This window comes from Toxoplasma gondii, chromosome V, assembly GCF_000006565.2.
Source record: "Toxoplasma gondii ME49 chromosome V, whole genome shotgun sequence".
In the NCBI taxonomy this organism is placed as follows: Eukaryota; Apicomplexa; class Conoidasida; order Eucoccidiorida; family Sarcocystidae; genus Toxoplasma; species Toxoplasma gondii.
The window spans coordinates 2538402-2566080 of record NC_031472.1 but is presented as its reverse complement, the minus strand read 5'-3'; the positions used below and the strand labels follow the sequence as shown (position 1 = coordinate 2566080).

Sequence of the window (27679 nt, the reverse complement as noted above, 5' to 3'; positions counted from 1 at the left end):
CGGCAATAGCGTCACGAATCTTTGGAAAGATACTCCAGACACAAGAGCGATGCTCAGGTTCCCAAGATGCTCAGTTTTCCTGTTTCCCCTGAGATCTACAGTCGACTCTGCGCGCCCATCTGACTGGTTTCGCGCCTCCTTGCTTTTCTTTTCCATCTCCAAAATCCAAGCATGCTCTTCCCGCGCTCACATGTAAAGTGTGTACTGATACATCCGTCAAACTGCATGCAGATATTTACGTGTACATGATTACATATATGTATGTATAGATTATAGTTCCTCGGATGCATTTCATATGAAGGACATCTGAGAACGGCTTTCTGCCCAAACGCCAAGGGCTTTGCAGGTTTTTTTCCGTTAAAAAGAGGCGCCCACAACTTTTGCCGTGCCCTGTTCGCCGCCATGCTGCCTGTCCGGCAGGGAATCAAATGCTTGCTCGAGCCAGCGGTAGGAACTGCTCTTCTGTCTCAACACTTGCGCTCACTGCAGAAAATTCGCTACTGCTGCCGTCGAATACGGAGCGAAATGTCTCACGACGTTCTGAACCAAGGCCACACGCCCGCTGAGCCTGTGACTTTCTATTCGCAGCATAAGGCCGTTTCGCGCAGACAGTGCTTCTCACTTTCTGTGGCGATTTGTAGACCCCTCCAGAGTCGACCGCAGGGTGCCGGCCAGCTTCCTGCTGTCTCCACTGAGACAGACACAGATGTCTCCCCACCTCGTTTGCGGGTGTCTCCAGTTTGTCTTCGTGAATTCCTTTCCACCCCGCCCGATACTATCTCCTACCGTATATCTGGGCGAGGTCCGTTTTCCCGTTGCCGCGGGTGGGGTGTCTGCCCCCGCGTTTCAATCGCGCTCACGTTGGCCTCCCCGCTTCGCTGCGCTCGATCGCCTCTATTTCCATTTCTGTTCACCAATAAGGAAGGCCTCTGCTCGGTGACAGGGCTGCCAAGGCGCTGTGAGGCTTTGCCGCCACTCAGGACAATGTGCTTAGCTACCAAGCAAGGCAGCCTCAGAGACCGTTCTACTGCTCCCCGCAATCGACGGTTCCCTCCATTCTTACCAGCAGATCCAGTTTGTTGTGAACATTCTTCAAACGCGAATCGTGTCCTGAGATCAGCGACCTTGGCGAGTAGCGAGGAGGCGACGGAGAGCCGAGACCGCATCACAGAGGCGAAACGATCCCCTGAGGCTGCACGCTCGCTCACGTGCCGAAGTCTTGCGTTTCCGTCTCACGATCCGCCATGTGTGAAGGGGAACCTGCACACGACAGAACGCTCTGATTCTACCCGGAAATTCCGCAACCTTTTTTCCTTGGTGTCTTTCACATCGACATCTTCCCAGTGGCCACGAATTCTGGTGGGAAGCCAGGGGAACTCTTCCGTCTCGCGGCTCTGGATGTCTTCGTCTTCTCGACCTTCTCCGGCTCTGAGAGCGTCGTCCGCCTCAGAGGAGACGGACTTGGTTGGAGAGGCAACCATATGCAGAGGTAAGGGGTCGAGTAAAGGTAGCCGCTGAAATGCCAGCCCACGGACATAGTACTCTTCGTGAGAGATCCTTTTGTGGTTTCCGTTCTGGTGCGTTTTTGACATGAAGTCGATGCTGAGGCTTGGTGCCGAATACGTTCCCACGTTTTTCGTGTCCAACTCGAAACAGGGAAAATGCTCATGTGACACCAAGCTTCCCTATGAAACGAAGCGAGTCCAGGCCGTTGACTGAAGAGGCTCAAGCACAAAGGGTTTTTACTTTTTGTTGCATCAGACTCGATATATTCGCTGTTATGTGCCATTACAGATGTCCTCACACCTCGCGGCATTTTGGTTCTAAAGACTTCTTCAGGAACCGGGAAAGCGGACGCAGGAAGTCTTCCAGGCGGCCCTTGGATTTTCAGCAACCAGGTGGCTTCCTGTTCTCTTCACGCTTCTCTGGAGATGTCTAGCAGACGAGGCCCGACGCGTCACGGTGTGTTGCCGCCTTCATCACCAGATGGGATGGGAGACGAAGCGCGCCCGAGCGAGAAGAGACCAGAGAGCACCCTGGTCCGCGTCCAAGATGAAAGAGGCATTTCCTACGGAGTCGCTTACTACAACCGTCACGCACTGATTGCGGCGCGCGTCCTCTCTGAGGATGCGGGCGAAGCCATAGACGATAGCTTCTTTCGCAGGAGGTTTCGAACGGCTCTCGAGAGTAGACTTGCTTTCTCTCGGTCTTTTTCCTGGAACATGCGCAAAGCCAAGAACCGCGACACTGCGACCACTCATCAGAGCCTGTGCGACAACCGCGCGGAGGCGGCAGAGTCCGGGGACAATTTTTTCCGCCTGGTGAATGGAGAAGGAGACGGGCTGCCCGGCCTCGTTGTAGACCTTTACGGCAAATACGCATGCATCCAATCCCTCACCCGCGGTGAGTCCTGTGGACTGTCTTGCCAAAAAGTGCATCCAGTGGAAAACGAGGGTTCGCTTCTTTCGCAGGTTGCCTGAGACTCCCGACACCCGTTAGATTCTAGAGACTCCAGAGTCAGGCGCTAGGCATGTCAAGGTCGGAAAAGGGCGCAATTCGCGACATGGCTGAATTAAGCCGCAAGGAACAGTAAAAGTACCCCGTTCGCTTGGACCTGGTGCTCATTCAAAGCTCGATGCTGCTGTACCCAGGAATGGACTCTCTCATGCCGCTGGTAACCTCAGCCCTACGCGGTCTACTCGACCTTCGAGGCATCCTCGTTCGCAGAGACAAGCCAGACCGTGCTCTCGAATTCCCCGATTCTCCCACCAAGTTCGGCGCTAGTGGCGCATCCTCTCCGGCGTGGATCTCCGAGCCGGAAGTCGCTGCAGGTAAGACCTCGCCAGTCCCGCTTAGTGAAATGTGGTGATGTTCATATGTGGAGGCGAGGCGCGCCTTCAACCTAAACCCTGAAGCTTCTGAAAAGGTAAAAAACACACTTTATGGTGGATTCAGCTGCTTCAAAGCGACGCAGTGGCTTCACAGAGGTCGAGAGCTCGGCTTGAGACTCCGTGGGTGTGCGGGGACTGCCTAGGAGACACAGTGGTGCGGTGACAAGGAACGGATATCGAGAGCTGCAGCCAGTCTCTCTCTGCACACTGTTTCGCCGTATCACTGACAGCATGAGACTCTGGTGTCTGTGACTAGGAACCAAGTTCTTGTGGACATGTTTCCACAATTCTTAATGCTGGGTTGAGGAAAAAGTGTTTCGGGTCGTTCTCAGAGCAGCGCAGGTCTGGTCACCGAGGCTGTTTTCGTCCCTGTTTTCCTCTAACCAGGTGATATCCCACGCGAGGTGGTGCTCACAGAAAATGGCTGCGTATTTGCCGTAGATTTAAGGCAGCAACTGGAGACAGGCAAGTCTGTGGAGAATCTTCAGTGCAGGGCGTGTAAATTTCAAGAGACACGGAACCCAAAGGTGGACGCCTTGTTGTGTGCTGATAGTGCCTGCCACGATCAGAGCGTCGTACTCTAAGGAACGTCTTCTGTTCACGACAATGCTGCTTTACACACATTCGCTGCCTTCGTCAGCTGCGTTTCTGTAGATAAAATAAAAAGTCAAGATTGGTGACTGGCGCGTTCTGCTGAAAAACACGCAAAGCCTGCGGCTACAGTGACGCTCAAGCTCGGCTGGTTGCTGTGTGTGTACCCGCTCCAGGAGCGTCAAATGGTTCGTCTAGTTCCCTCCAAAATTTGACTTGGGCATAACATAAGGACTGCTTCCACTGTCAGCGTTCCTTGGTGATTTTTCTCGATGAAATGCGTCTGTTGAATTTAGGCTGGCGCTTTGACCGCAGAGACTTCCGCAGACAAGTTGCGTTGCTCAGCAGAGGCAAGCAGGTTCTCGACCTCTTTGGTCACTCTGCAGGTGCGTCTTGCCTGCGGTGAAAGAGTTGTGCGTTTTGGATTTTTGACTTCTGCAGACTTGGGCGTTCGCTCTCGAAGCTGCCAGTTTGCTGTGTGGCGCGCGTGCGAGGTTCATATTCACCGCTACGATTTGTTTCCCGCATGTCTGCTGTGCTTTGCTGCTTAGAGGAGGCACAGTTGCGCTCTGGCCAGGACTTCGGCACATGATGTAAAATCGAGGAAGGATAAACCGTTTAAGTAGTTGATGCTTACTTAAGTTCTGACAAACTGCAATTCGGCTTAGTGGAGCCCAGTGGGGTGATGTGCAGCTTTCCTAAAATAATTTGTTGTATCTCGTAACCTAAAGGTCTTCTTTGTCTGTAAATGGACTGCAGCGTGTGGCATCACTTGCATGCACCTGGGAAAAGCGGAGCGGTGTGTCGTTGTGGAGAGCAACGAACGGTCAGCACAGTTGGCTCTCCAGAGCATGCAGCTTAATGGAATCGGCGACAAGCTCGAAATTCACCAAGAGGACGTGGACAAGTGGATAAAAAATTACGCGGACCATCTTGATAACGATAGAGGTACGACACGGGACACGCCGAACACAGAAACCAGGTCGAACATACGATTGGATCATGCCGATTCATCTAAACGAATATTTGTTGTGAATTACAATAAACGCACCACTGCTATGCCGGAGCACCGCGTCGAGCAGTGCAGGTGACACAGGGATGTCTGTCTGTCTAGTGTATTCATCGTTCGCTTTAACTTTGAGGTGACAACCTGACAATTATGGCCACACTCCTAGAATGAGACCGTGTGTTGGGGCACCAGCAAAACAAAGCTACGCACGATCCAGCCCATGTACATCGGGTCAAGATGTTCGAGTGTTACGTGCAAAGTGTCGCGTAGAATGCTGGTGGAGTGACGCGTGTGTTGGTTCGTGAAAAAAGCTGTCGTGAAGCGTTGCCGTTTTGAGGAGCGCTTGCGGCAGTGATACACCGCATTTCTGGAAGAAGGCACATGGCCGCACTGTGGCTCCTCTACTGCATATTCTCTGTCCCATCGACAGGTGCTTGTATCACAGGGGGTACTTGCAAGCAGGGCACAACACATTAATTTTGGGAGGCAACGATCTTGGCTTTATGTTTACCGCCAGCTCCAGACTGAAGACACGTTTTGTTTCAAACGCTACAGCTTGTTACGTGGCTAGACACAAGACATACGCGACGCAGGTGCCCTGATTGAGTGGAAGTGGTTCGTCATGCCTTCTCCTAGGAGAGCGCATTCCCATCGGAGCACCACTTTGACGTCACTACTGGGGTGGAGTCCGCCTTCTCTGTATGGCAAAGACTTTGCTCAACTGGCATGTAGAGGACCGGCTCCAGGATTATGCCAACGCATAAGCATCTGTATGCGTATGCGATCGTGGTGCATGACCCGTGATTAAGCGCGTCGCTCGTCTCTAAGAAAACAGGAGAAGAACTACAGACTACCCGTTCGCGGAGTTGCACGCAGATACCTATCCTTTCAAATATGGTACAACCTGCAGCAAGCCTGACGGCCACAGGTGACAAGTACGTCTCATTAAGTACTCGTGTGATTGTTCGAGATCCTGAGGCTACAGGCTAGTATCTTCTTTTGGAAGTGACGGTGGCACTTGCCCACTTTGGCGGAACTTGATTCTTCTTTCCACTGTTCTTCAGATCCCTGCTACTTTGACGTTGTCATTCTCGACCCTCCAAATCTTGCACCGCGCAAAAGCGACGTGCCTGGAGCCCGGATCTCTTTTCAACGGCTAGTCGAAGCTGCTGCCCGTCTCACAGCCCCGGGCGGCTTTCTCGCGATAACAAATAGCAGCCGACATTACTCTCATGGGACGTTCCTCGCGGATGTTTCTGCCGCATGCGCGAGCGCTGGATGTTCTGGTAGGTCGCCGCCGGTCTACAGAAGGCACACGGGTGACCAAAAAAGCCAGTATACTTGTGGTGTGCACCTTGTGAAAACCTGACGGAAAGTGGGGGGAATCACCTGCTGTTGAAATTGTGAAAGAACCTCTCTCTTTCTGGTGTCTGGCAAACGCGACAGAATAAGCGAAACCTGTGTTCAATTCGTGCGTGGTGCGGAACCCTACAGCTTTTGAGGTCCTGAAAGACAAGTGTGCGTCAAGTAGGCCTCTGCTAAAGCGACGTTTGTTGGTATCAAGTGATCTAGTAAGTACGTCAATGTTCAAAAGAAGTCGTCCACTTTCATAAGCGCGTGTCTTCGTTGCAGAAGCAAACATGCAAGTCCCTTAAACACGGCGCCGCCTGAACCCTTCAGAAATTGGGTGCTTACATTCGGTGGCCTTTTGTCTTTCCATTTTTCTGCGTTGGCTCCTTGTCCTCATAAAACGTCTTGATCGAAATTGCCTCTTTACGTCTCTTACTCAGAAACAAACAGTCGATCTCCTGTGTCGATGTTTTCAGCGACATTGTGCGCGGAAGGCGGAGAGGGGTTCGACTTCCCTGTGGACGTGAGGCTGCCACGATCTCCTGAGCTGCAGTGGGCAGTTTTGGAGCTCTCTGGCCGGTAGAAAAGTGGAGGCTTAAACGTTCGGAGTTAACAGCCAAAAGAATTTCGTTTGCAGAGATATGTGTGGGAGGCGCCCGTGGGACTGACTGGAAGTAAATATATGGCGCGTCCCAGGGCCTATTCTCTGGCTACCTTCGAGGCAGGTAGAACCTCCACTTCTGCATGTGAAAGAGTAAAATCCTTTTTCTGGTTAAATCGAAAGGCTTTTGACTACCCGCGGCAGGTCTCCATTCTGGAAAGGGTGACCTGTGTCATCCAATCTGGTACGCGGGCGCTTTGTGCGACCCGCCCCCGGCACCAGTAGATTCTTTGAGTCGTATGAACGACCGCGAAACTCTAGTCCTTGGTCACGAAGACAAAAGGCCAAAACGATAGAAAGTCAATGGAGTAGTCTTGCGTGCACTCATCCCACGACAGAAAAGTCAACTGAAATTGAGGGCCCTCACACCAAGGATCTCCCTCACCACTTGTCTGGCACTATTCATACTTCTACACACGCCTTCAACTGGTCCACTGATGCTAGGAGATACCACTGGGTTTCCACAGAAACACTTTTGCTCGTTCGAAAGAGTGAAAGTTTCAAAGGAGATAGACACACGACAGACAGCGTGGGCCAGGGAAAAACTTGACTCCGTTGCGATGTAAAAACAAACTCGCCACGGTGCTTACCACAAACAGCCAACCCCAGAGAAACAGCTTTTCATCTCCCTCGTCTACTTGCAGCTCGCAGAGTCCATGCGCGGGCGCCCAAGTTGTCGACAGGCATTTGCCAGTCACCACCAGCACCTCCCCTCTACATACCCCGCCAAGTATCTTTCCCTCTGGTGTAGAGACCTGGAATCTTGCGGGGAAACGACAATGGGCGAAACCACCTTGAGAGAAAATTCCTGAACGACAGAGGTTCGGCACTGCATCGTCGTGTGTGCGCGCGGAGTTGCGTCAGCCCGTCAAAGCAAAAAGACTTTGGGCGGCCTCTCCCCCCTTAATAAAAATACAAGTGTGCTCACCGCCTCGAGGTTAGCTAAAGGTGCGACTGTGGACTTCTGAATGAAAACGACACTCCATGTTTGCACCGAAGAGCATTGCCTTTCCGGGTGAGAGAGAAAAGTGTTTCATCGATCCCCCAGACAGTCACGATGGAAAAGACTGAAAAAGAGGACACGCGCTCTTCTCAAGCACGCAGGTTTCGTTCCCTCCTCGGGGTTTCGCGGCGAGACAAAGTGGCATAACAAACTTGTGGTTATGCTGACAGAAAGCCGCGAGGCCTCGGATTCCCCAAAGTGAGCATGGAGTGTAAATCTGCATCGAAAACGCCCTTGCGCTCACGCAACCAGCTGGCGGCATTCCTCCCAGAACCCCTCACATACGGCCAGTCTCTCGACTTCCTTCGGCCAAACCCGGAAACAAGCCCATATTGACCACAGAAAGGCCTACGATACGGATTTGCCGAAATGTCCCTGGTTTCTATTAAGTTGCCGGTTTCGGTCCAGCATTGCCAGAAGCGCGGCCTGGAGCATCGCTCAACCAGTTTTAAAATCCCCTTTTCTTTGTTACAATCACAGAGCGGCACGACCACGCCGCATCGACTTCATGCCCCGGCAGTGGCCCATCCCGCCTGTCCAGTAAAGTTCTATTCCCGCAGGAAACAAACGTGGAAACTGTTTCAGTTGCGGCATTTCTCCAACTCAATGTGCGCCCCCACAAATGAACACCACATATACTGTGTTGCACGAGAAACCCCGCTGCCTCCCTCAGCGTCTTGTTCATTTGCCACGGGAGTTCACGCCACTGGCAGAAGCTCGAAGGCAATTACTTTTTTGGGGTCACCTTATCGCCTTTTCCTTGAATGTGTCGCCCCATCTGCATCACAGAAAGGTGCCCTAAAAACTCAGATACCCGTCTAACTCAACTTTAATCTCTCGCTCATGTCCTACTCCTCCACTCTTTTTCTGTGTGTCTTATTTCTTTACTTCATGTCCTACTCCTCCACTCTTTTTCTGTGTGTCTTATTTCTTTACTTGCTCTTTCAAAACCTCTCTCTCAAACCCCAACAACAGAAACCCTCCCCCCACCTCGAACCTCCTCAAACTGTCTCTGCCCCAGCTCGACGAAACATTCCTTGTTATCGAGGCACACTTCTCCTCTCCTTTTTCTTCAAAACACAGTTCCTTCTCCTTTTCGTACGAAACAAACTCCCTTCTCCCTTGTCTTTAAAACAGTTCCGCGCAGTTAGTATGGCCTCAAAGAACCACGCGCTCTCTCAACTGTCTCCTTCCCTTCTCTCTTGGTCCGTTCCCAAGACAAAATGAAGTCCAAAGTTCCTCAGCCTCGCTGCATCGTCTCTCGATTTTCCAAAAGGCGGGTAGCCATGGCGACCTCAGAGTTCACAGAGGTGCACTGAGAAGCGATGGCGGACCCGCGAGTCAGGGTAGCTGGAGTGAAGAAGCGGAAATAGTTCGTGGCTGGCGCATGCAGACCCGTGGACTCGGTTTCTGGGCGCTGGACACCCGCCGTCGTGGTTAGCGACACAGCGGCCTTGTAGAACCGAAGCTGCCGGCAGGTCCAGAAAAGCAGGAGACCTAACGCGAGGAGTGCGGCGCATGAACACAGGAAAAGAACTGCGAGAGGCCGAGAGTAAACAAGAGCCATGCCTGCCGACTCCAGGCACATGCTCGGCCCCGCGAAGAGCAGCAGCGGCGCCTCGTTATGTTTTTTCACAGAGAAGCAAAGTGAGTCTTCCGAGGCCGTGCATGCAGAACGCAACTCGACCTTGCCGTCGCCATCGAGAATCGACGACGACAAAGAGCTGTGAGAAGCTTGCGGGTGAAACACTGGCGGCGGAGAAGGCAGCGAAGCACTCAAGCTTTCCAGTAGCAATGCTAGTCTCGCCCCTGCCAGTGCAATCTGCTTTTCACAAACCTTCTTGCTCTTCTCGATGTACTCCACACTCGGGTGATAGGGCAAAGACGACGCCGAGAACGTAGACCATTCAAATTCTGGGAAGAGAAGAAAACGGTGAAGGCAAGAAACACTTGGCAGGCGAGGTGCGGACGACGCAGACTCGTGGGAAGCGAAAGGCAAGGAAACATCTGGCCGCGATAGAGCAGACAATCTGTGAAGGAATCGAGCTGTTCATTATTACCGCGTCGCCGCAGGCAGAGACAAAACAGCCCGGCAAAGGCATCTTGGAAAACTCGGCTTGGTGGCGGACATTCCGACGCGTACACGACACACAGAGGGAATAAGACTCCATACGTACATATATGGATGCATGCATGGATTTGTTGTGCATGCATCCGTGGAACCTCATTCACAAGGCAAGGCGTGCACACAGGCACACATGAATATGAGCGCATATGAATTACAGTGGTATCCAGAGGAGATTTGAAAAGCCACTTTACAAGCTATACAAATCTCATGTTCGCTTTGGCAGTCCTTGCTAATGATCATCTGTACGGAATACGCGGACCGGGTTCCTGTTCGCCGAGCACCTGTGTAGCACCTGGGTCAACAGATGCACGCACACACATAAGTGTACACGGACCGCAGCGGAAAAAAACAGTTTTCCCCGCCTTCCTACGCACCTGAGAAGACGTGGCTTCTCGCAAGCATCGAGCTTTCGATGCTGATGCCGTGGAAATCTGCAAAAGTTCGTTTGGCATGCTCGTCGACGGGGTAGAGGCGAACCAATCGCTGAGCCTGGAACGACCAGAAAACACACAGAAGCACTCACCAAGACCGTCAGTCGACCGCCTTCCTGCATGCGTAACTCTAGCCGTTTTCCGTACGCCCACGCACGGCCATGATATTCCAGAGGCTTCGAGGCTACACCACCCCCGGCTGGATCCGCCACGCGACTCCAGAACAGGGTGTTTCGCCAGTCCCAAAATCGACTTCCAAACGCAAAGATACGTCAGGGTTTCAGATCGGCGGGCACAGACGATCTTACTCAGTGAGGCAACGCTGTGTGAAATCATGCAACGTTGAAACCTGTAAACGCAAGCATGGTTTCTACCGCCACCCTCTGCGATTCAGAGCGCCTCCCGAAGGGGAGAATCCGAAGAACAGCAGAAAGAGGACAACTTGGGGAATGCATGAAAGGCGACAACCCGTAGAGCGCGCTTGGTTCCTCGCGAGCGGCGTTTGAATGTGTGTTCAGCTCGCGAAACAGTCGATGAAAAGCTTGTGCTGACTTGGGCAATTCGAAACCCTTGCGGAGTCGGGCTTACCTCCTTCTTCAGCTCGTCTAAATCAACTTCGTAGAAAAGGGAGTTGTACTGACCAAATGCGCCATCCCACTGACTGTGCAACGACTGTCGATGAGGCACGCCGCTTCCTCTGTGTGCCTCTGCGCCGACTTCCGGGAACTCCTCCGGAGTCGATGGATAGTTTTCCAGCATTTTTTCAGACCTGGGAAGCACAATCGAAATCTGCAAAGAAGGAACAACGGCACAGTGGCCATAAATTGGTGGGTCGCTTCCTCGATGCTGCTTATGCTATTAAAATCTGCCAGACTGTGTGGAACAGCCACACGACGGAGAAGCCGCAGACGGCGGCGCCCGCCAAGTCCAACGGATCGAAATACCCTCGCTTTCGTGCGTGCACCAGGCCAATATGCATTCCAGCAGCCTGTCTGAGCCTGCCGAAGCTCCACAGCGGCACGGGCTTCTTCGATGAGCGTGGTCGTCAACAGTTCCCCCGAAAGATCGAGAACAGCAAAACATATCCACCACATAGAGAGAGCACACCTGGCCCCCAGACTCAAACAGAGACATTGTGACTCCCAGATTCCATTCATAAGCTACGAGCCTTTCTCTTTAAATACACACGCGTGAAGAGCTACCTGGACACACACACCCGTGAACCTGGCAACAGGAGCTGCAGGGTATGAGACGCCTATCTAAACGTCGTCTCCGTTCGAACGTACATTGTTTCCTCCAAAGTCGCCGTTGGGGAAGGCCTTGGAGTAAGTTTCTGTTGCATGCAAGGGCTGGTGAGCGTCGCCGTAGATGTGGAGAAGCAAACGCAGGTGCAGATTGAGAGAGAGACGACTGCAAACGACAGAAGTTTCAGGATGAATTGTCGCTTTTTTCGCGCTCTCCCCATGTGGGTCCACGAGGTCTGAGAGGTTCGATTCAGAATTCCGAGAACTCGGGGAAGAGAAGGAACTGGAAGCCCCTGAGACAGGGAAGTCGTTTCCAGAATCTTGGGAACTCGGGGTCAATATCCACGGGAGAAAAGCAGCAAGCTTCTCGCTCGACACTCGTAAAAGCGGAAAGAAAGACGAGGACAGGGACGCCGGTAGAAAATCGGGGGACAGCCCCGGCACCGCCTCCTCTTCTCTTCCTTCTTGCGTTGCAGTGTCTTTTTTCTTCCCTTTCTGAGACGCGCGGGAGTCGCCCGTGCAGTTCCTCAGAGACTCATAGCTCTTGAGCAAAATCCAGGAGCTTCCTGAAAGATCCAGACGATGAGTGAGACTAATATCCAAACATAACGATGGAGAACAGCGACAACCAGAAGGACGACGAACGAAAATACAGGCGGAACAGAAATAACGAAGAAGAACGGACACACGAAGCAAGGGAGACAAATGCGAATAACGACATAACAGAAAGGAAGGCGAGTGATAACATAGGCGTAGCAGAAACATGACACAGAATAAAGGCGTAATCGAAACAAAGGATAATCAGAGTATACGCACGACAGAAAGGCGAATGAGACTCCACAATTACTAGAGACACGTGAATTGTAGAGAAGCCATGGCTGAAAGAAGAGACATGCGAAAGAACAAATGCAGAAGAGAGGAGAAAAAGGGGGGTCAGAACAAAGAAAGAGAAACTTCTTCGTGGGTGTATGATCCATTTCCTGTTGAGAAAACGCACGTTCTCGACAGACCCCAAACCAACAACTCACCGCGAAACCTCGCAGCAAGTTAGTCACAAAAAAGCACGATGCAGATTTCATAAATCTAAGACGGCTCTCTGTGCATGCAATTAAACGCGTAGAACATGAATACTCATGCTTGCTTGGCCCGCGGCACGGCTCCATGCGTTGCGAAGAATAAATGACGACGCGTGCTATGGTTTTCTTTGTCTTTTCTAAAATAAGAACACACCTGTTTGCGGGTACGGTTGCACTTCGTAGAGCGGCTCGAGCGTCAGGTTCTGAGGGTTGAAAACGTTGCTCGTGTAGTGCCACGGTTTGAAAATCTGAAAGAGAACACAAGTCAATCTCATACACAACCCAATCACGGCGCACTCTCTCCTGTCGCACAGTTCACAAACGTTCGGTTATAACCAGATGCACATTCCAACACAGAACATTCGCATTCATGCATCAACTAACACCCACACACATTTGAACAAATACCTACATATATGTGCGCAAATATATATATATATATATATATATATATATATATATTCGTGCACCTCCATTAGAAATGCACTCATTAAGTTACCGCACAACCACTCAGCTCGTTACTGAGAGACACTCTACATTAATGTATATAAATATGTAGATATATGTGAATGTATATTTGATTGCATGTATCTACAGGCAGTGACTGCAGGGTCTGTTTCAGGTTAGAGGAAGCCATGTGTCGAGGGAAATTGAAAAAAGAGAGGCTTACTCGTATGTCATCCAAGCCGAGAAAGCCTCTGCAGTACCGCCCCGGCATCGAGCAAGCGACGTGGTCCAGCCACACCGCCGCAGTTTCCAGAGTCGAGGTCGCTGTGAAAAAGAAAAGTCCAATCGCAGGAAAGGAACCTTTCGAAACGTCATCTTGCACCCGCGTACACAAGGTCGATCGCCAGCGATGAACCCAGAACACAACGTCTTACAACATGCATGTACGGTGTACACGAGTTACACATGTAGAACGATTTTGTCTCACAAAAAAGGGAGCAGAAGGCCATATCCCCTCAAGAACAATATATATACATATATTGACTTGTATATATGCTTAGAAAGGAGACTAAGAACGGGTTTTGTGGGCATGGACACTGACGAGAAGTCAAGCTTCTGAATTCGCACGGAATAAGGTTGCCCAGCATTATGGTGGCACAGAAATAGCTGAGCACAGAATGAGGGACGCGGCACGGAGGTGCCAGCGATTTGTCACAAAGAACAAATGAGGTGCGAAGTACAACAAAAGACCCGACCAGGCCTGCACACACTTCTGCTCCCATGTCAGAGGTGTCTGCATGCGCTGCCAGAAACAGCCACCACGGAAGACCTAGAAGACCTGAACTCGAAATTATTGGCTGTTCGAGCCTCCAACCTCTCGTAGTGACGTACATTGAAACAAGGGAGTTTTTTCGGCCTTCAAATAAAATGTGGCGAGAGAATTTACTCAGTCAAGAGGTCCCAACGTTGCAGCTTGGACCGCCACATTCAACTATCAATAAAAACAGGCGCGCCCGAGACGACGCATGCAACAGCGCCTGCAGACTCACTGGGGTACTGGGGGCTCCACTCGGAGAGAATGTATTCAATTTTCTCCACCGTCTCAGGTTTCAAATACTCCTTTGCCACTGCCGCCACGAGCATATGCCCCTGCGGCAAACAAAGGTGAGAGGAGACAAAAAAAATCAAGAACGAAGAGAGCGCCGTTGAGTGCAAAGCAGAAACGCAACTGAATGCTCTCTAGGGTTGGTTATGGAGCGGGGAACTAGATTTCACACAACCGTGGTTCAGACGCAGTCAAAGGCACAAACAGATCGGGAGCCTCGCCTCTGGTATGGAGAAGCCAAAGTACTTAGGAGAAGCTGGTGGAAACAGCACGGGGGTAGACAGGAAGCGGCAAGGATGGAGGGAATGTGCCGTTGGCTAAGCTGCAAGTGAGGCGGTGGTGTTGGAAACAACTGAAACGACTAGTAACGTCTCAGAGTCAAAAACGGTACAGAAAAGAGTGACATGCTTACCTCGTCGTGCCAGGCCTTCACTCTGTTCACGCTCCCCGCCCCAAATGTCACCACCGAGAGCCAGAGCCACCAGTGCCTGAGGCACACCATGTTGCACTCTTGAATTTCACCGGAAAACGAAGGCAAGATTGAAAGGAAATTTCCGGCACCTAGAGCCTATTCTGGTAAAGCAAATACCTGAATATCATGGGATAGGCACCGGAGAAAAACGGGTAATCTACCGACAGGCACCGTCCACTAGAAAAGGAACGACTCAAGCAGTCAGACCGGACGCGCACCTCAAGAGAGCAGCAAATTGCGGCGCAGATGTCTGAGCTCAGTGTCTCATGGGATGCAACAAGCGGAGAAGTTTAGAAAACACGGGAAACATCCGAGGAAAACTCGAAGAAGTGTGGACACTTGAAAGAGGAACTCGCATGCAGGCATCGACTCGTGAGAGACAAACGTGGAGGCCACACGCTTGCCTCACGAAAAAAAAACACGGAAATACAACAGGTCACAGAACAGGCGACCAGGATTTGTCATGTCTTGATAGAGATGAAACTTCCGTTTTAGAAAACGGACACGAAACGCCAAACGTGTCAAGTCCGCGACTGCCGGACTGCGAAGCGGTTTGACGGCCAACACGCAGCTGCTGACCGATCGGGATGAGAACCGACCGAGAGAGAACACGCAAAACGAGGAGGTAAGACCGTGCCTCCGTGTAAATAGCGCTCGCGAAAGAGCGTCTAGTGAGGGAAGAAGGAAGCTGACAAAAAGAGTCGAGAAAAGACCTCATACCGCCTCCACTTCTCTCGAGCTTGATCGCGAGAGACAGCTATTTGCACAGTGTCTGTAAACTGCACTCTTGTCCAGGAGCCTGGCGGCCACAACCCAATCACTAAAAGGAAAGGACCCTACCATCGGAGTCGGCGCCACGGAATGATTTCTTTGTGCCTCACTGCCGCAGTGGCTAAGTGAGCAGAGAAGCCACGTGAACCAGCTCGCTGGGTTAAGCACTTCTTTGCGAAAAGAATGCGAAAAAAGTTCCTGCCTGAGCAGTTTGCCACTGTAAGGCAGTGTCATCTGATGGGGGGTTCCAACAGCGGGGATGTGCAGTCCTACATGCAGGCATGTGGTGCATTTACCTCTATTCTTGTACCAGGACACACTGGAAAAAACAGCACTGCATGTTCACGCCTTGCAACTTCAACTATTCTGTTTTTTTTTGTCCCCGTCTCCTTCAATGCTTCTAGGACACCGCATTTTCTTTGTTCAGGAAGAAACCCTCCGTCGTCGTGCCATTCGCGACACGCGGACCGGCCACATTTGGTCTGCGTCGAAAAAAGAGCATCTTTCGACCACCCACCCGTCACTTTGTGTGCTTTAAGAGAAAGAAGGTAGCGCGTTTTTCCAGCACGAGAAGAGGACGAGAGGCGAATCAAAAAGGCAGAGCCAGCTTCCCAGCTGACCCTTGGGCGTGGGTCCCCCAGGTCGACCTTGAGCCACTGCAGTCAGCGTCGCTGTCGCTGTTTTCCGATTTTTTCTCCTATTTCTGCGCTTACCATTGGCTATCAACCCTTACGCGATGCTGCGTTACGTCTGTTTCTGTCGCAGAGCGCAGAACCCTCTGGTCCGCAGCAAGAGTTGAGATTCGCGAGCAGCGCCTTAGTGGCAACACCACAACACACGGGACAAGTTTGTTGACCTACTGGCCAAAACCGACTGAGCATACACTGCAGCGGCGTGGAGCTCTTCGAAACCAACTGCGGACTGTCAGCGTCTTCCGCAGTTTCATTTCTTCGTTTACCAGGACCAAGGTATATTATGGTTGGCGTTAGCGGAAAGGAGTATCCGGACATGTGCCAGGATTACCTAGCGCGAGTTTTCTCCGCACTACAGTAGCAGACCTTTCTCGGCTTACCGAGTTCCGCTCTGACGTTTCAGGAACTACATCTGGGTTCTGGTCCGGCGGCGTCTGCAGGAGTGCAGCCAGTTCGCGGCCTGTCTGGCTCCTCTCTTCGTCATTCCCGACAAGGAAATGGGGAACAACAACAGCACCGGGGGTGCGCGGCCGCATGGGCCTGGCGACGCAGGTGGTTCGTCGAATTTGGCGTCGCGCCCGTTAGGAGCGCCAGCTTCTTCCCATGCAAACTCTCAGAGCAGTGCGGCGGCCAGTGGGTCTCTCCTGCGGGGTCACTGCTACGCATGCGATGTCAGGGGACCGGCCACAGTTGATTCCGCGTCCGGCGATCTCGTGTGTGGAGGCTGCGGCGCGATCGGTTTCGTTGAACGTTTGCCGGAGACGGCGACCGCTCCAAGTTCGTCTGTCCCACCTACTGCATCAGGAATTCCGACGGGAGCACCTGGGTCTGCGACTTCTGACCCGGCAGCTGTGGTCGAGAATGCGTTTGGCGTTCCCGTGGGAGAGCTCATGGCTCAACTGATGGGCGGTTTGGCGGGACTGCAGTCCGAGGACACCGGCCTTTTTTTCTACGGCGACGCAGACTTTGAAGAACATGGAGCAGAAGGCAGGTCTCCCAGGCGCGCCTCGCAAGGAGACCCGCTCTGTCCGCGCGTCGTCTTCGGCTCGGAGCAACAGCGACAACAAGAAGAGGCGCGGCGAATGATGCGCTCTGTCTTCGGGACGTCAATCGGGCAGAGGCCGCTTGGACACGGCGCTCAAGGCGCCGACGGACCGGCGCAGAATGCCGGTCAAGCCCCGTTCATTCAGATTGGAAACCTCGTCATGCAAGCTCTGAACCAGGCGCTTTCTGGCGGGGCAGCGGCGGGACTCGGTGTCGGCGAAGATGCGATGGACCAGATTCTCACGATGATCATGCAAAACGATGTCAACCGATACGGATCGCCGCCTGCGGCCGCGTCTGTCATTCGCAGCCTCAGAGAAGAAACTCTAACCGAGGAGCAAGCAAGTGAGCCAGAACTCGGGTGCCGCGCCGTTTTCTCTGGTCACCCCACCGGCAAACAAGAGCCTCAGTCAGCGCCGAACATTCTGCGGCCGACTAGACACAGATACATCGCGTAACACTAATTCATTCCGACACGGAACTTTGGTATGATTCGCATCCGCGTTTCCGGGTTCCTCAGTGTGTTCTTCGACAACGTCAGTGAAAGTCTCTCTCTCTCGTCGTGGTTTTTATGTTGCTTTTGTCAGTTCGCGTTGCTTTTCAGGAGAAGCGGGACCCTGTGCAATCTGCCAAGAAGATTACCGCCGCGAAGATATCGTACACCGGTTGACGGAAGACGCCTCACAGTGCTCGCATGTCTTCCACCGTCAATGCATCATTCCGTGGCTCGAGCAGGTGAGAGGGAAAACCGGAACACACCCGTCACTGTGAAGGGTGTTCATATTACGTTTGTATGTTTTGCGGAAGCTCGAGTTTAATACCACTGTAAATTTCAGCGAAGTTGAACTATTAACTGGTGAATGAAGTTAAATGGTTATATTCCTATATATTGTGGCTCTAGTTATCTCCGATTCAGTTCTTGTCATTTGCCAAAGTATGAGTTATATATAATTCTATCCTGGAAAGGGCTAGAGAAGCCACAATTAGAACGCCCCCACCTGCTATCCCGTCTACAGATTCTTTATGTCTAGTTGTCTCGTAAAACATGAAAGTGTACTGGGGTTTTGACGTGCAGACGTCTAACCTGAACCGTGGTCAGGTCACGCGTAGTCTTTTTCGATGCGAAGCGCGCGATGGAGACCTTTTCCGAAAAAAGTATTTCACGCAGCTAACCAGTCCCCACTGTCTAGCTGCTTGCACGTTCCTCGCTGGAGTGGCGGCCGTTGAATTTCGTAGCAATTCGTTCTCGTCTACTTGACTCACTTCGTCGCCTTCTGTGTTTCCTCGCGAGTTTCGTTGTTTTGTGTCTCGCGTTGTATTTCAGCACAACTCATGTCCAGTGTGCCGGTTTGAGCTACCAACTGACGACGCTGCGTACAACCAACGACGAGCGGAACTTCGGAATCGTGTTCGAAGTACCCTCACGTCTGTCGCAGCTGCCGCGTCGAATTCGTCTTCTCCGTCTGCGCAAGGGCTCGCGGGTCAGGGAGGGGAGTGCGAAGCTGCAAGTGAAGCGGAACCACACGCCACGTCGACTTTTTCTCAAAGTGGTCAAGAGGCGACTGAGGGAGAAAGGGACCGTGACGCGGAACGCGATCAAACGTCGAACATGTCTGGACAAAGTGAACGACGGCCATCCCCATCGGCTTCTGCGAACGAAACTGCAGGTTCTTTTTCGTCTTCATCTGCATCATCTTCCTTTTCTCCATCTCATCGCTCGTCTTCTTCATCTGCATCTTCTTCCTCTTCTTCATTTCCTTCCTCTTCTTCATCAGATTCTGTTCCACCACGTTCGACAGCCTATTCGTGGGTGGCTAGTGGCCCATCGGCTTCTTCTTCCGCTCGTTCCTCTTCGTCGCCTGTATCTGCTGCCGATTCTGGAGGGTTGCCGTTCTCCCAGTCGACGGCTTCGAACTCTCAGTCGGAGCCGTTTCAAGCGTTTAGTTTCTCTGCGACTTCGCAGCCTTCGTCGTCTGGTCCTCGACAGTTTGCCTTCTCTTCATCGCCGCCCTTCTTCGGAGTCGGAGGCGGCATCGGCTTCGTTCCTGGCATGATTCACACAGCTCAGTTCCCTCCGCAGTTCTTCCATGCTGAATCTGCTGGGCCAGGCGCCGGCGCCACCTTCGGGGCTTCAGTTCCTCAGAGCGGTCCCGGCGTCGGACATGTTTTCGAGGCATCTGTTGGGTTTGACGATCCAGAAACAACGCAGCAACAAATCCAGGAAATGATGCAGCAGATCTTCACAGGCATGGCAGGGGGGCCTCCGGGGTCCCAGACCAGGAGCCAGGACGAGAGCCGAGACACCCGGCGCGGCTTCGACGGTCGGGAAGACGGCTGTCGACAGCAGTGAAGCGGTGAAAAGTTTTCTCCGCCGGTCCCTGTGGCGGTCCTGTTGTTGTGGTGGCTGTTGGGTGTGTGCAAAAAACGGGGAACATTTCAGAAACGTCGCTGGACTTTGAAGGCGTAAGACAGGGGGGGATGATGCAGAAGGATGTTCATCGAGTGAGAGGTTTGCGAGATTTTGTGGTTGCGGGTGCATGTAAAAGAGGGTGGATGAACCCAGGGGTAAGCGGGAAACACGATTAGGAATATAACTGCAATGCCTGTCTGATTTCGCGCTTCTCTCGTGCGTCCAGCACGGGACTCAGGAACTGAGTGGTCGGCGGCAAACTGTAAAAGTGAAGTCCTGGGGGGAATAGAGAGAAGGAGGATGTAGATGATAGGAATTGAAAGCAATTCCTGTTGGGGTTGAAGGCGGGCGGTAGGAGCATGGACAAGCTGTTGAAGCAACTTGTTGATTTGTCTTTTCTATGCGGTGAAATGTAGACGTGTCCCGCCTGCTCACATGCGGGCACCGATAATAAGAAGAGAAATGCGTGATCCAGTCCCGGGGATAGGTATGTGTACGTGGTCTCGATTTTGAGTGGCTTATCTGGGAGAGCTGCAGGAAACTTTAAAGAGGAGTAACGAATTCTTGTTTGGTTTGGTGAAGTTCTTTCCCAAGGGTGTTCGGCGTCGTGGGCACCTGCGTTCTGCTAGCTGCTTCCGAATGCAATGCACCAAGAAAAGAAGATTCAGACAGCTGCGTGAGTGCGTGTCCCGTTGCTCAGCTAGTGACGTTTGTGGGGCGCCTGTGATTTGAGAGAACGTGGGGAGAAACGGGGAGAACGAAACGAGGCAGCGCTGCAAGTGTGTAGAAGTGGAAGTGGACGATGCTGTTTTACAAGAACGTCTTCATTTCTGTCCGGGTCGAGACATGTGGCGTTTCTGTTTTCCGTGTTTGTTACTCGGTAGACTGAGATATCAGTCCTATTTACGGATTCTTTTTGTCCTTCCCTCAGGCTCTTTCAGTGTGCGTAGCCTTGTCTTGAATATTCTTGACCGGAACTTTTCCAATTACCGTTCGCCGCGGTTCAGGTAACCTGGACCTCTTGAACCACGCGTGTGGATGTCCCTGACTCTGGACACACATGTTTAATTTAAAAGCTATTAAAGGGTACCTTGTTTCGGATAGGATCTGACACGATCTATAGTGATAGGCCTCCCATGTTCCGTCGGAGCGAATGAAAGGCCCCCATGCTTGCTTCGCCTGCACTGAAAGTGCCAAAGCATGCTAACTTGTAACTTTCCTTACACCATGGCGCGTCTGCAACCCTAAAGGAAGGTGCAGTAAAACAGAGACACTAGATGTCCCTGGGATTTGTGTAAAGACACGAAGGTGCTGCTCACCACCGAGGAAGAATGGATAAGTGTCTACTGTTTGGAAAACACAAGTTCCTTTGAGGCAGTTTTTAAGTAGATGCAAGAGATCGGCTGACCACGATATCTAGGGCGTGTCTTCGCGCGCATGCGTAGCACTTTTCCACGCGTTTTCCCTGGCAAATCTTGTCTGCGAAGCTTTTTCCTCGGCGCAAGGATTCCGTCGGATTTCACCAGGCGACGAACGCCTGTTTCACATTCCCAGGCTGAACAAAATCTCGTTACAATGCCACTGCTCCAATGGCGGCGAACAGCAGGCTGCCGTTGACGATGCGAGGCCCTCTGCGTCGCGCGCAGCTCATATTTTGTGAAGTTACTTCCGCAGAGTTGTCCGAAAAAAACCAACCTCTCTCTTGTGAGGTTCGTCTTTGACCAGCTTCCCGGTTTTACAATATCAATCGGCACTCTCTGCGAGCTCTGTGCCAACCAGCACGCACAATTCTGCGGATCAGCTGTTTCTGGTGTTTCTACACCCTCCACGGGATGTTCGTGAGACACGTCGATGGAAGAAGATGCAAACTCCCATGTAAAGGTTACCGCGTCTTTCGAAACCCACTTTCTAGCGAATTTTCAGCGGGCAAAAGAGGCGGGCAACGACATGCTTAATGACGCGTCTGGCTGTGATTCGAAGCTCTTGGAGAATCACTTGCAAGGTCACAAGCAGCGTTTTACCCCATGAAATTTCCGTTATCTTCCTGGTATTCCACCTGTCTAGGAGATTTTCGAGTTCCCCTCACATAAATATGACATTCAATCAGTAGTTTTCCCCCGTTTTTGCATACACGACCCCCAGGAGGCTGCTGAATTGGAACCTGATTCCCCGCCGCTTATTTAGACATCACATTTGTAGAGGGGCGCAGCTGTAGAGCTGTTCTGTCTAGGCACAGAAACGAGCTCGCCTGTCTGCGCAACTGAATGAACTGCATAACAAACTTCGAAGCAGCCCACTCTAACCCGAACCACCGACGCAATACGCGGCATATTGCGGTGGTGGTGCGAGAGATTGACGCATTGCTTTGGATTAGCACCTTCGATATCCACCAGCTACTGGCAAAGGGCAACTCGAAGAATCGTTTTCCTCATTAGCGGTAAAATCGTTTCTGGGGACTTCTAACCAAGCGGGCCAGTCCTCCTCTAGGGACAACTATCGTGGTCTGGTGAGCACGCGAACTTCGGTGGAAACCGGAAGGTCGACAGACGTATCCCTGGGTGAGTTTTTACCTCGGATCTCAGGAGGCTCTGTCCGTCACGCTCTTGTCTTTGTCGAACGCTGCATTTCTGGGAGAAAGGGAACGGCGTTCGACGTTATACGGCGACCATTTCTTCCTGTCGCACGCTAATCGCCGCAGCAAAGTGAACAGTTTGATTTCTTGGGGTGTTCGTTTGAGAGCTCCTCCTGTCTTCCCTGGATTGACTCACGTTATTGGTTGTCGCCAGTGCGATGCTGTCTCGCGATCACATTTTTGCCGCGTTGCATGTGCGCATGCATTCGCGAGAAACCTGCATCTCTGCCGCAGGGGAAAGGAATGTGCAGCCAACATCGAAAGGAGACATATGCCGTTTCTTCCTTCCATTTTTGTTTGGCAATACGCGGGGAGGCCGCCCTCTTCGTGGAGCCCCCTTTCCTCTGCAGACACAAACCGGCCGGAACGCAGAATTGCCTGTGGTCTCTCTGATAGCCGAGGGAAATCAGGCGAATCGAGGTTCTGAAGTTATACTCTTGACTGAGCGGCTGGAAGACTAGAATGCTCATTTCGACACTCAGCAGGAGAAAAACGGCCTTTCCATCCCTGGCGGTTCTTCTCGACTGCGGTGTTTGTACACCTCAGCACACGGCGTTCAGCCGTAGTGGTCAACTTCAGCAACGGTTGTTTCCCCGAGCTGTTTCACTCTTAATTTCTCGACCCCCTTCGTCCTGTCCGAGGTAACTTTCCCACCTGATTCTTTGCCGTTGTTGTTTCTCTCCGTTTTCACTGGCGTCGATTCCCGCTGTTACGTGCTCCACCGTCCAAAAACACGACTCTCGGCACTGCCCGTTTGTCGGCCACACCGACCCCCGAGAGAAATCTGTCACCTCAGCTACTGCTGACTATGGTAGGAACTTTGTTTCGGTAGTTTCACTTCTCAAGGCCACCGTGCCGTCAGCGACGGTTTCTCAGGTGACCGATCGGGTCACCAGGAACGGCCATTTTCCAGTAAACTCGAAACGGACGCGGATCAACATGGAGTCTTCCCCACCACCTTTCGAGGGCGTTCCCAGCGCCAATCCTCAAAATTCTACCCCTGAAGAGCCCCAGAAAAGCACAGACCCTCCAACGTGCCCGAAACCCAGCCACCATGCCTCTTCCGCCTCCTGTGCCTCTTCGGCGTCGTCTGCTTCTTCGCTGCGAACCTGTGTCCTTTCTTCTGGACTTCCAGATCCGGCAAACCTTCCTCCGCTTTTGCCTCTCACTACCTCTCCATTGTCTGCCGGAGTGTCCGGCTCTCCAGCCACCGTACACATCGACGCGTCTTCTAAGCGGCGGCGGCTGTTCCTCGGCGAGGACTGGGTCGAGATCACGCCGCTCGGCGCCGGCTGCGAGGTAGGTCGCTCGTGCGTCATCGCTCGGTACAAGGGCCTCACCGTGATGTTTGACTGCGGGGTCCACCCCGCCTACAGCGGGTTGGGGGCGTTGCCGATTTTTGACGCGGTGGACATGACCAGCGTGGACGTCTGTCTTGTCACACACTTCCACCTAGACCACTGCGGAGCTTTGCCTTACCTTGTGACGAAGACAGCATTTCGCGGCCGTGTCTTCATGACAGAACCAACTCGAGTGATTTCCAAGCTCGTCTGGCTGGACTACGCGCGCATGAGCGCTTTCTCCCAAGGGTCACGGGACAACCAGGGTGCTGCTGCTGCTCAGGCGGCCGCGGGCAGCCAGGCGGAGAAGGCCGGCGGGGCATTTTTGTACGATGAAGACGACGTGGACGCGACGGTTCGGATGGTCGAGTGTCTCGACTTTCACCAGCAAGTTGAGGTGGGTGGGATCAAGGTCTCCTGCTTCGGCGCGGGCCACGTCCTCGGTGCATGCATGTTTCTCATTGAGATCGGCGGTGTCCGCATGCTGTACACGGGCGACTTCAGTCGTGAGAGCGACAGACACGTGCCGATTGCGGAGGTGCCTCCCGTCGACGTCCAACTCCTGATCTGTGAAAGCACTTACGGAATCCATGTGCACGATGACCGGCAGCTCCGCGAGCGCCGGTTCCTCAAAGCCGTCGTAGATATCGTGAATCGCGGTGGGAAGTGTCTGCTGCCGGTCTTCGCGCTCGGTCGCGCCCAAGAGCTTCTCCTCATCCTCGAGGAATACTGGACTGCGCATCCGGAAATCCGCCACGTCCCCATCCTCTTCCTCTCGCCGCTGTCCAGCAAGTGCGCCGTCGTTTTCGACGCCTTCGTGGACATGTGCGGCGAGGCGGTACGCAGCCGCGCGCTTCGGGGCGAGAACCCGTTTGCGTTCCGGTTCGTGAAGAACGTAAAGAGCGTGGAGGCCGCTCGCGTGTACATCCACCACGACGGCCCCGCGGTCGTCATGGCAGCGCCGGGCATGCTACAGAGTGGCGCCAGTCGGGAGATCTTCGAGGCCTGGGCGCCGGATGCGAAGAACGGTGTGATTCTGACTGGGTACTCGGTGAAGGGGACACTGGCAGACGAGCTGAAGCGAGAACCCGAGACGATTCAACTTCCAGACCGCGTGCTGCGGCGCAGGTGCTCCTTCGAGATGATCTCCTTCAGCGCCCACTCCGACTACCAGCAGACACAAGAGTTCATTGGGAAGCTGAAGGTCCCGAATGTCGTCCTCGTTCACGGAGAGCGCGGAGAAATGCGCAGACTGAAGGAGAAACTCGAGGAAGAGCGACCCGCGTTGTCTGTCTTCACGCCGGAAATCTTGCAGAAAGTCAGTCTGCAGTTCACCCCGTCTAGATGCGTGGTTGCAGCGGGAAAACTCGCAGACGACATCCAAAGACTCGCCGAAAGAAGCGACGCGGTGAGCACCGCAGACCGGGAGAGCGCGGGCGGATACGTGAAGGCCCAGAGTGCACAGAGGTGCGGTGAAGAAGACGACGGCGAAGAGAAGAAAGGAAATGAAAGGGAAACGACGAGCTTTTCCTCAGACGCCTCTCGAAGTCAAGGGCAAGCCGCTGTTACAGGAGAAAGCGGAGAAGGGAGGGCTCTGGAAATTGTGGAAAAAGGGTCTGATCAAGGAGTTGAAACTGTGCAAACAGTCGAAGGTGTAGTCGTGGTCCAGGAAGGGCAGCAGCCGCTTCTGCTGTATCCGGAAGACCTGACGACCAACGGGCGAATTCCTGTGACTCAACTGAGACAGAAACTCCGCCTTCCTTTTATAAGGCCTCTCGGGACGCTCCGTCAGGCGCTTTTGCAGATCTTTGAGGACATCGAAGACGACGAGGTGGGGACTTCTGCAGGACGAGGAAAGTGGGAAGATGACGCTGTGCGGGACGAATCAGAAAAAGAGAAGAACCGGGTTCATGCAGCGAGATCTACACAGCTGGATGCCGGGAGTGGTGGCTCCGAGACTTTTGACCGCGGAAGCGAATGCGTGAAGACGACAGACAGGGAAAAAAGAGGAAGAGACGAAGAAGAAGCAGGGAGTTGTGCTTCTTTGCGTGGAGATGCAACTGTGTACAAAAAGCAGGAGGTGGAGTCCGATGCATGCGCCGAGCTTGCGTTAGAGGAAAGGCACACGGGGCTCGAGGACGCCGGTTTTGTGGTAGGCAACGCCGTTCGGGTGTACAGACACCCGGATCACCGTGGGGAGGTCGTAGTGGAGTGGCTCGCAGGACCGACAGCGGATTTGATTGCTGATTCGGTCAGTTTCCTCGCCGTCGACCTCATGCGTTCTTTGCCGAGCACAGCTGAGGAAATGGTTTTTGCTTCTCGCGAAACGCAGAGCGAAGCCGTCATCGTCGATGTGCTTGTCTCTCACCTGGAACGACAATTCGGCCCTGTCCAAGTTCTTCTCTCGTCGTCTGTCGATGAGGGTGAAAGTACAGAGGCTGCAGCGCACATGGGAGGACACACAGTCAAGTCTGAGGAAGAGATCGACGACGCACGCTCCTCAGCAAACGCAGAAAAGCCGGACGCGTTGCAACTGCAAAGAGCGCAAGAGGAAGGCAATGTGCTTCTCCGCTTCTCTGTGAGAGACTCGGGAGGCGCCTCGGGCACTGCTGGAAATGCCAAGGACGCGAACAGTGAAAAGGAGAAGAACGACACGGAACTCAGAAAAAAACTCGAGGAAACATATCCTGACAACCTCATTCCCGTCGAAATCGATATGGCCAGCAGAACTGTAAGACACAAGGGCCTGCAAGACATATTCGTAGATACTATATATATATATATATATATACATGTATCAGTGTATGTGTGCCGTGGTTATGCGCGCGTACTTGCATTCGTTTATACATGTATGCGTGCGTGCGTGCAAATATGCAAATGCACGAGCATATGTGTGATTAGTTGCGTCCCCACATATACATGTATATCCAGATTTCTTATCTATGTATATATGTTGAATGTGCATGTGCTGTGCGTGTCTACGCACATGCATTCGTATGTGAGTAGGTTTGCCTACCTAGTTTTGTGTAAAGTGTATGAATATGCATTTGAATATACACATACATATATACATGCATTTGTATATGTATGTATGTATGTATGTATATATATATATATATATATTGTTGCGGAGCTCTGTCAGCTGGAAAGGATGTTGTGGACGGATTCCAGCTTTTGTTAGCGACAGGGAGGAGAGTGTGTGTGGAACTTCTGCTAAGGACTGCAGCCGTTGTGTGTGCATCGGAAGGCGTCTTGTTGGAGAGCGGTTCATCGAGCGGAGCCCAGAGCAAGGAGAGACACAAGTCAATTTCGTATTTTGATTTGTCTCTGTTTAGGTCCGTTGCCGAAACCAAGAGTTGCGGCAGAAGATTCACGCAATGGTGCGGAGGATCGAATCTGCGCTTCTCCCCCTTCCGCTTTCCTAGCTGTCTTCTTCGCGTATGTTTCCTCCAGGTCTGCATCCAAGCATTTGTTTCTCGGCACTTTTCACTTGAGCGGTTTCTGTTCCCTTCCCTCGCTGGCGAATCCGTGGAAACTCTGCACAGTGAAACCGCAGTAGAGCGGCCTGTCTTAACGTTTTTGTGAATGAACCTGCAGGAGGGAAGCACGTTTCTCTCGGATGATTCAAACTCGGCTGCGCCGACAAACGTTTTTTCTGTGATCTGACGCTCTGATAAACTTGACCTTTCAAGCAAAGATGAAACATCAACTTTCTGCATGCGGCCGAACCCACGGCGAGTGTGACTTTCGCTTCCTTCTTGGTCGTCTAGGTATCTATCGGCTGCGAGAAAACTGTGTACCTTTGGGGATATGCAGAGTGCATGATGGAAGAACTTCTTCGGTCCGGAAAGTCCCGTAACTACCTGGGGTCCGTGTCTGAGACTCCACCTTTCGAGGGGTCGGTATTTATGTCACATCTTGTTCCTCTCGACTTTCTTGGGATTCTCCATTTGCGATTTATGAGTGTCAACTTGCTTCGCATTTTCTTCGCTTCCACGTGTGTGCCGGAGTTCAGCAGCTCTGCAGAGTCGGCTGTCCATCACGGCCGTCAAAGCCGAGCATACAAGGCGTTTGTGTCGCAAAAGGGGGTTTCAAGTTCGACGCGAGTTCGGGCGGATCCCCGAGTGTCCTTGACAAGAAAAGAGAAACGAATGGCCCTGCCAAAAGAGGACGACGAAGGGCGTGAGCGACTCTCAGAGACGGAGCGCCGTTGTCGCAAAAAGAATTAAGCAAAAACAATTGAGCACAAAACAATCGAACCCTCTTTCCGTTTCGCCCACTGAATCCACGAAGAAACGAGACGCGAGCCTGCTTCCACACGTCGCATTCCGCCCTGGATGCCTGATGAGCTTGGACTCTAAAGAAGGCCCTCCAACTCCCGC

The 27679-nt window shown here is 52.6% G+C and overlaps 4 protein-coding genes across 4 annotated transcripts; 3 read left to right on the top strand and 1 right to left on the bottom strand.

The window, feature by feature from the left end:
• Nucleotides 1-402: 402 nt before the first annotated feature.
• TGME49_285170 (ribosomal RNA large subunit methyltransferase I, putative) lies at nucleotides 403-6424 on the top strand (the record flags this gene model as incomplete). The annotated part of the gene is made up of 8 exons (XM_018781940.1): nucleotides 403-1489; nucleotides 1795-2403; nucleotides 2652-2831; nucleotides 3279-3356; nucleotides 3779-3868; nucleotides 4242-4430; nucleotides 5556-5777; nucleotides 6318-6424. 8 exons carry the CDS (start codon nucleotides 403-405, stop codon nucleotides 6422-6424), a joined length of 2562 nt encoding a protein of 853 aa, XP_018637713.1.
• A 2166-nt stretch (nucleotides 6425-8590) lies between these two features.
• On the bottom strand, nucleotides 8591-15066 carry TGME49_285180 (hypothetical protein). The gene is made up of 8 exons (XM_002369135.1): nucleotides 14349-15066; nucleotides 13881-13980; nucleotides 13055-13155; nucleotides 12539-12632; nucleotides 11351-11874; nucleotides 10653-10853; nucleotides 10008-10122; nucleotides 8591-9419 (listed from the first exon to the last, which is right to left on the bottom strand). Exons 1-8 carry the CDS (start codon nucleotides 14436-14438, stop codon nucleotides 8746-8748), a joined length of 1899 nt encoding a protein of 632 aa, XP_002369176.1. The 5' UTR covers nucleotides 14439-15066; the 3' UTR covers nucleotides 8591-8745.
• Nucleotides 15067-16368: 1302 nt separating this feature from the next.
• TGME49_285190 (zinc finger, C3HC4 type (RING finger) domain-containing protein) lies at nucleotides 16369-20270 on the top strand (the record flags this gene model as incomplete). The annotated part of the gene is made up of 3 exons (XM_002369136.2): nucleotides 16369-17260; nucleotides 17520-17650; nucleotides 18240-20270. 3 exons carry the CDS (start codon nucleotides 16369-16371, stop codon nucleotides 19263-19265), a joined length of 2049 nt encoding a protein of 682 aa, XP_002369177.2. The 3' UTR covers nucleotides 19266-20270.
• Nucleotides 20271-22896: 2626 nt separating this feature from the next.
• Nucleotides 22897-26722, top strand: TGME49_285200 (cleavage and polyadenylation specifity factor protein; the record flags this gene model as incomplete). The annotated part of the gene is made up of 2 exons (XM_018781941.1): nucleotides 22897-26028; nucleotides 26633-26722. 2 exons carry the CDS (start codon nucleotides 22897-22899, stop codon nucleotides 26720-26722), a joined length of 3222 nt encoding a protein of 1073 aa, XP_018637712.1.
• Nucleotides 26723-27679: the final 957 nt, after the last annotated feature.

What these genes read in the sequence shown, in the direction of transcription:
- TGME49_285180 (XM_002369135.1), bottom strand. Translation starts at nt 14,438, where the DNA reads ATGGTGTGCCTCAGGCACTGGTGGCTCTGGCTCTCGGTGGTGACATTT. An exon ending in GTGGAGCCCCCAGTACCCCA is followed by an intron (nt 13,156 to 13,880) that starts GTGAGTCTGCAG and finishes TCTTTTTCACAG; the next exon opens with CGACCTCGACTCTGGAAACT. An exon ending in GAGAAGCCACGTCTTCTCAG is followed by an intron (nt 9,420 to 10,007) that starts GTGCGTAGGAAG and finishes TTCTCTTCCCAG; the next exon opens with AATTTGAATGGTCTACGTTC.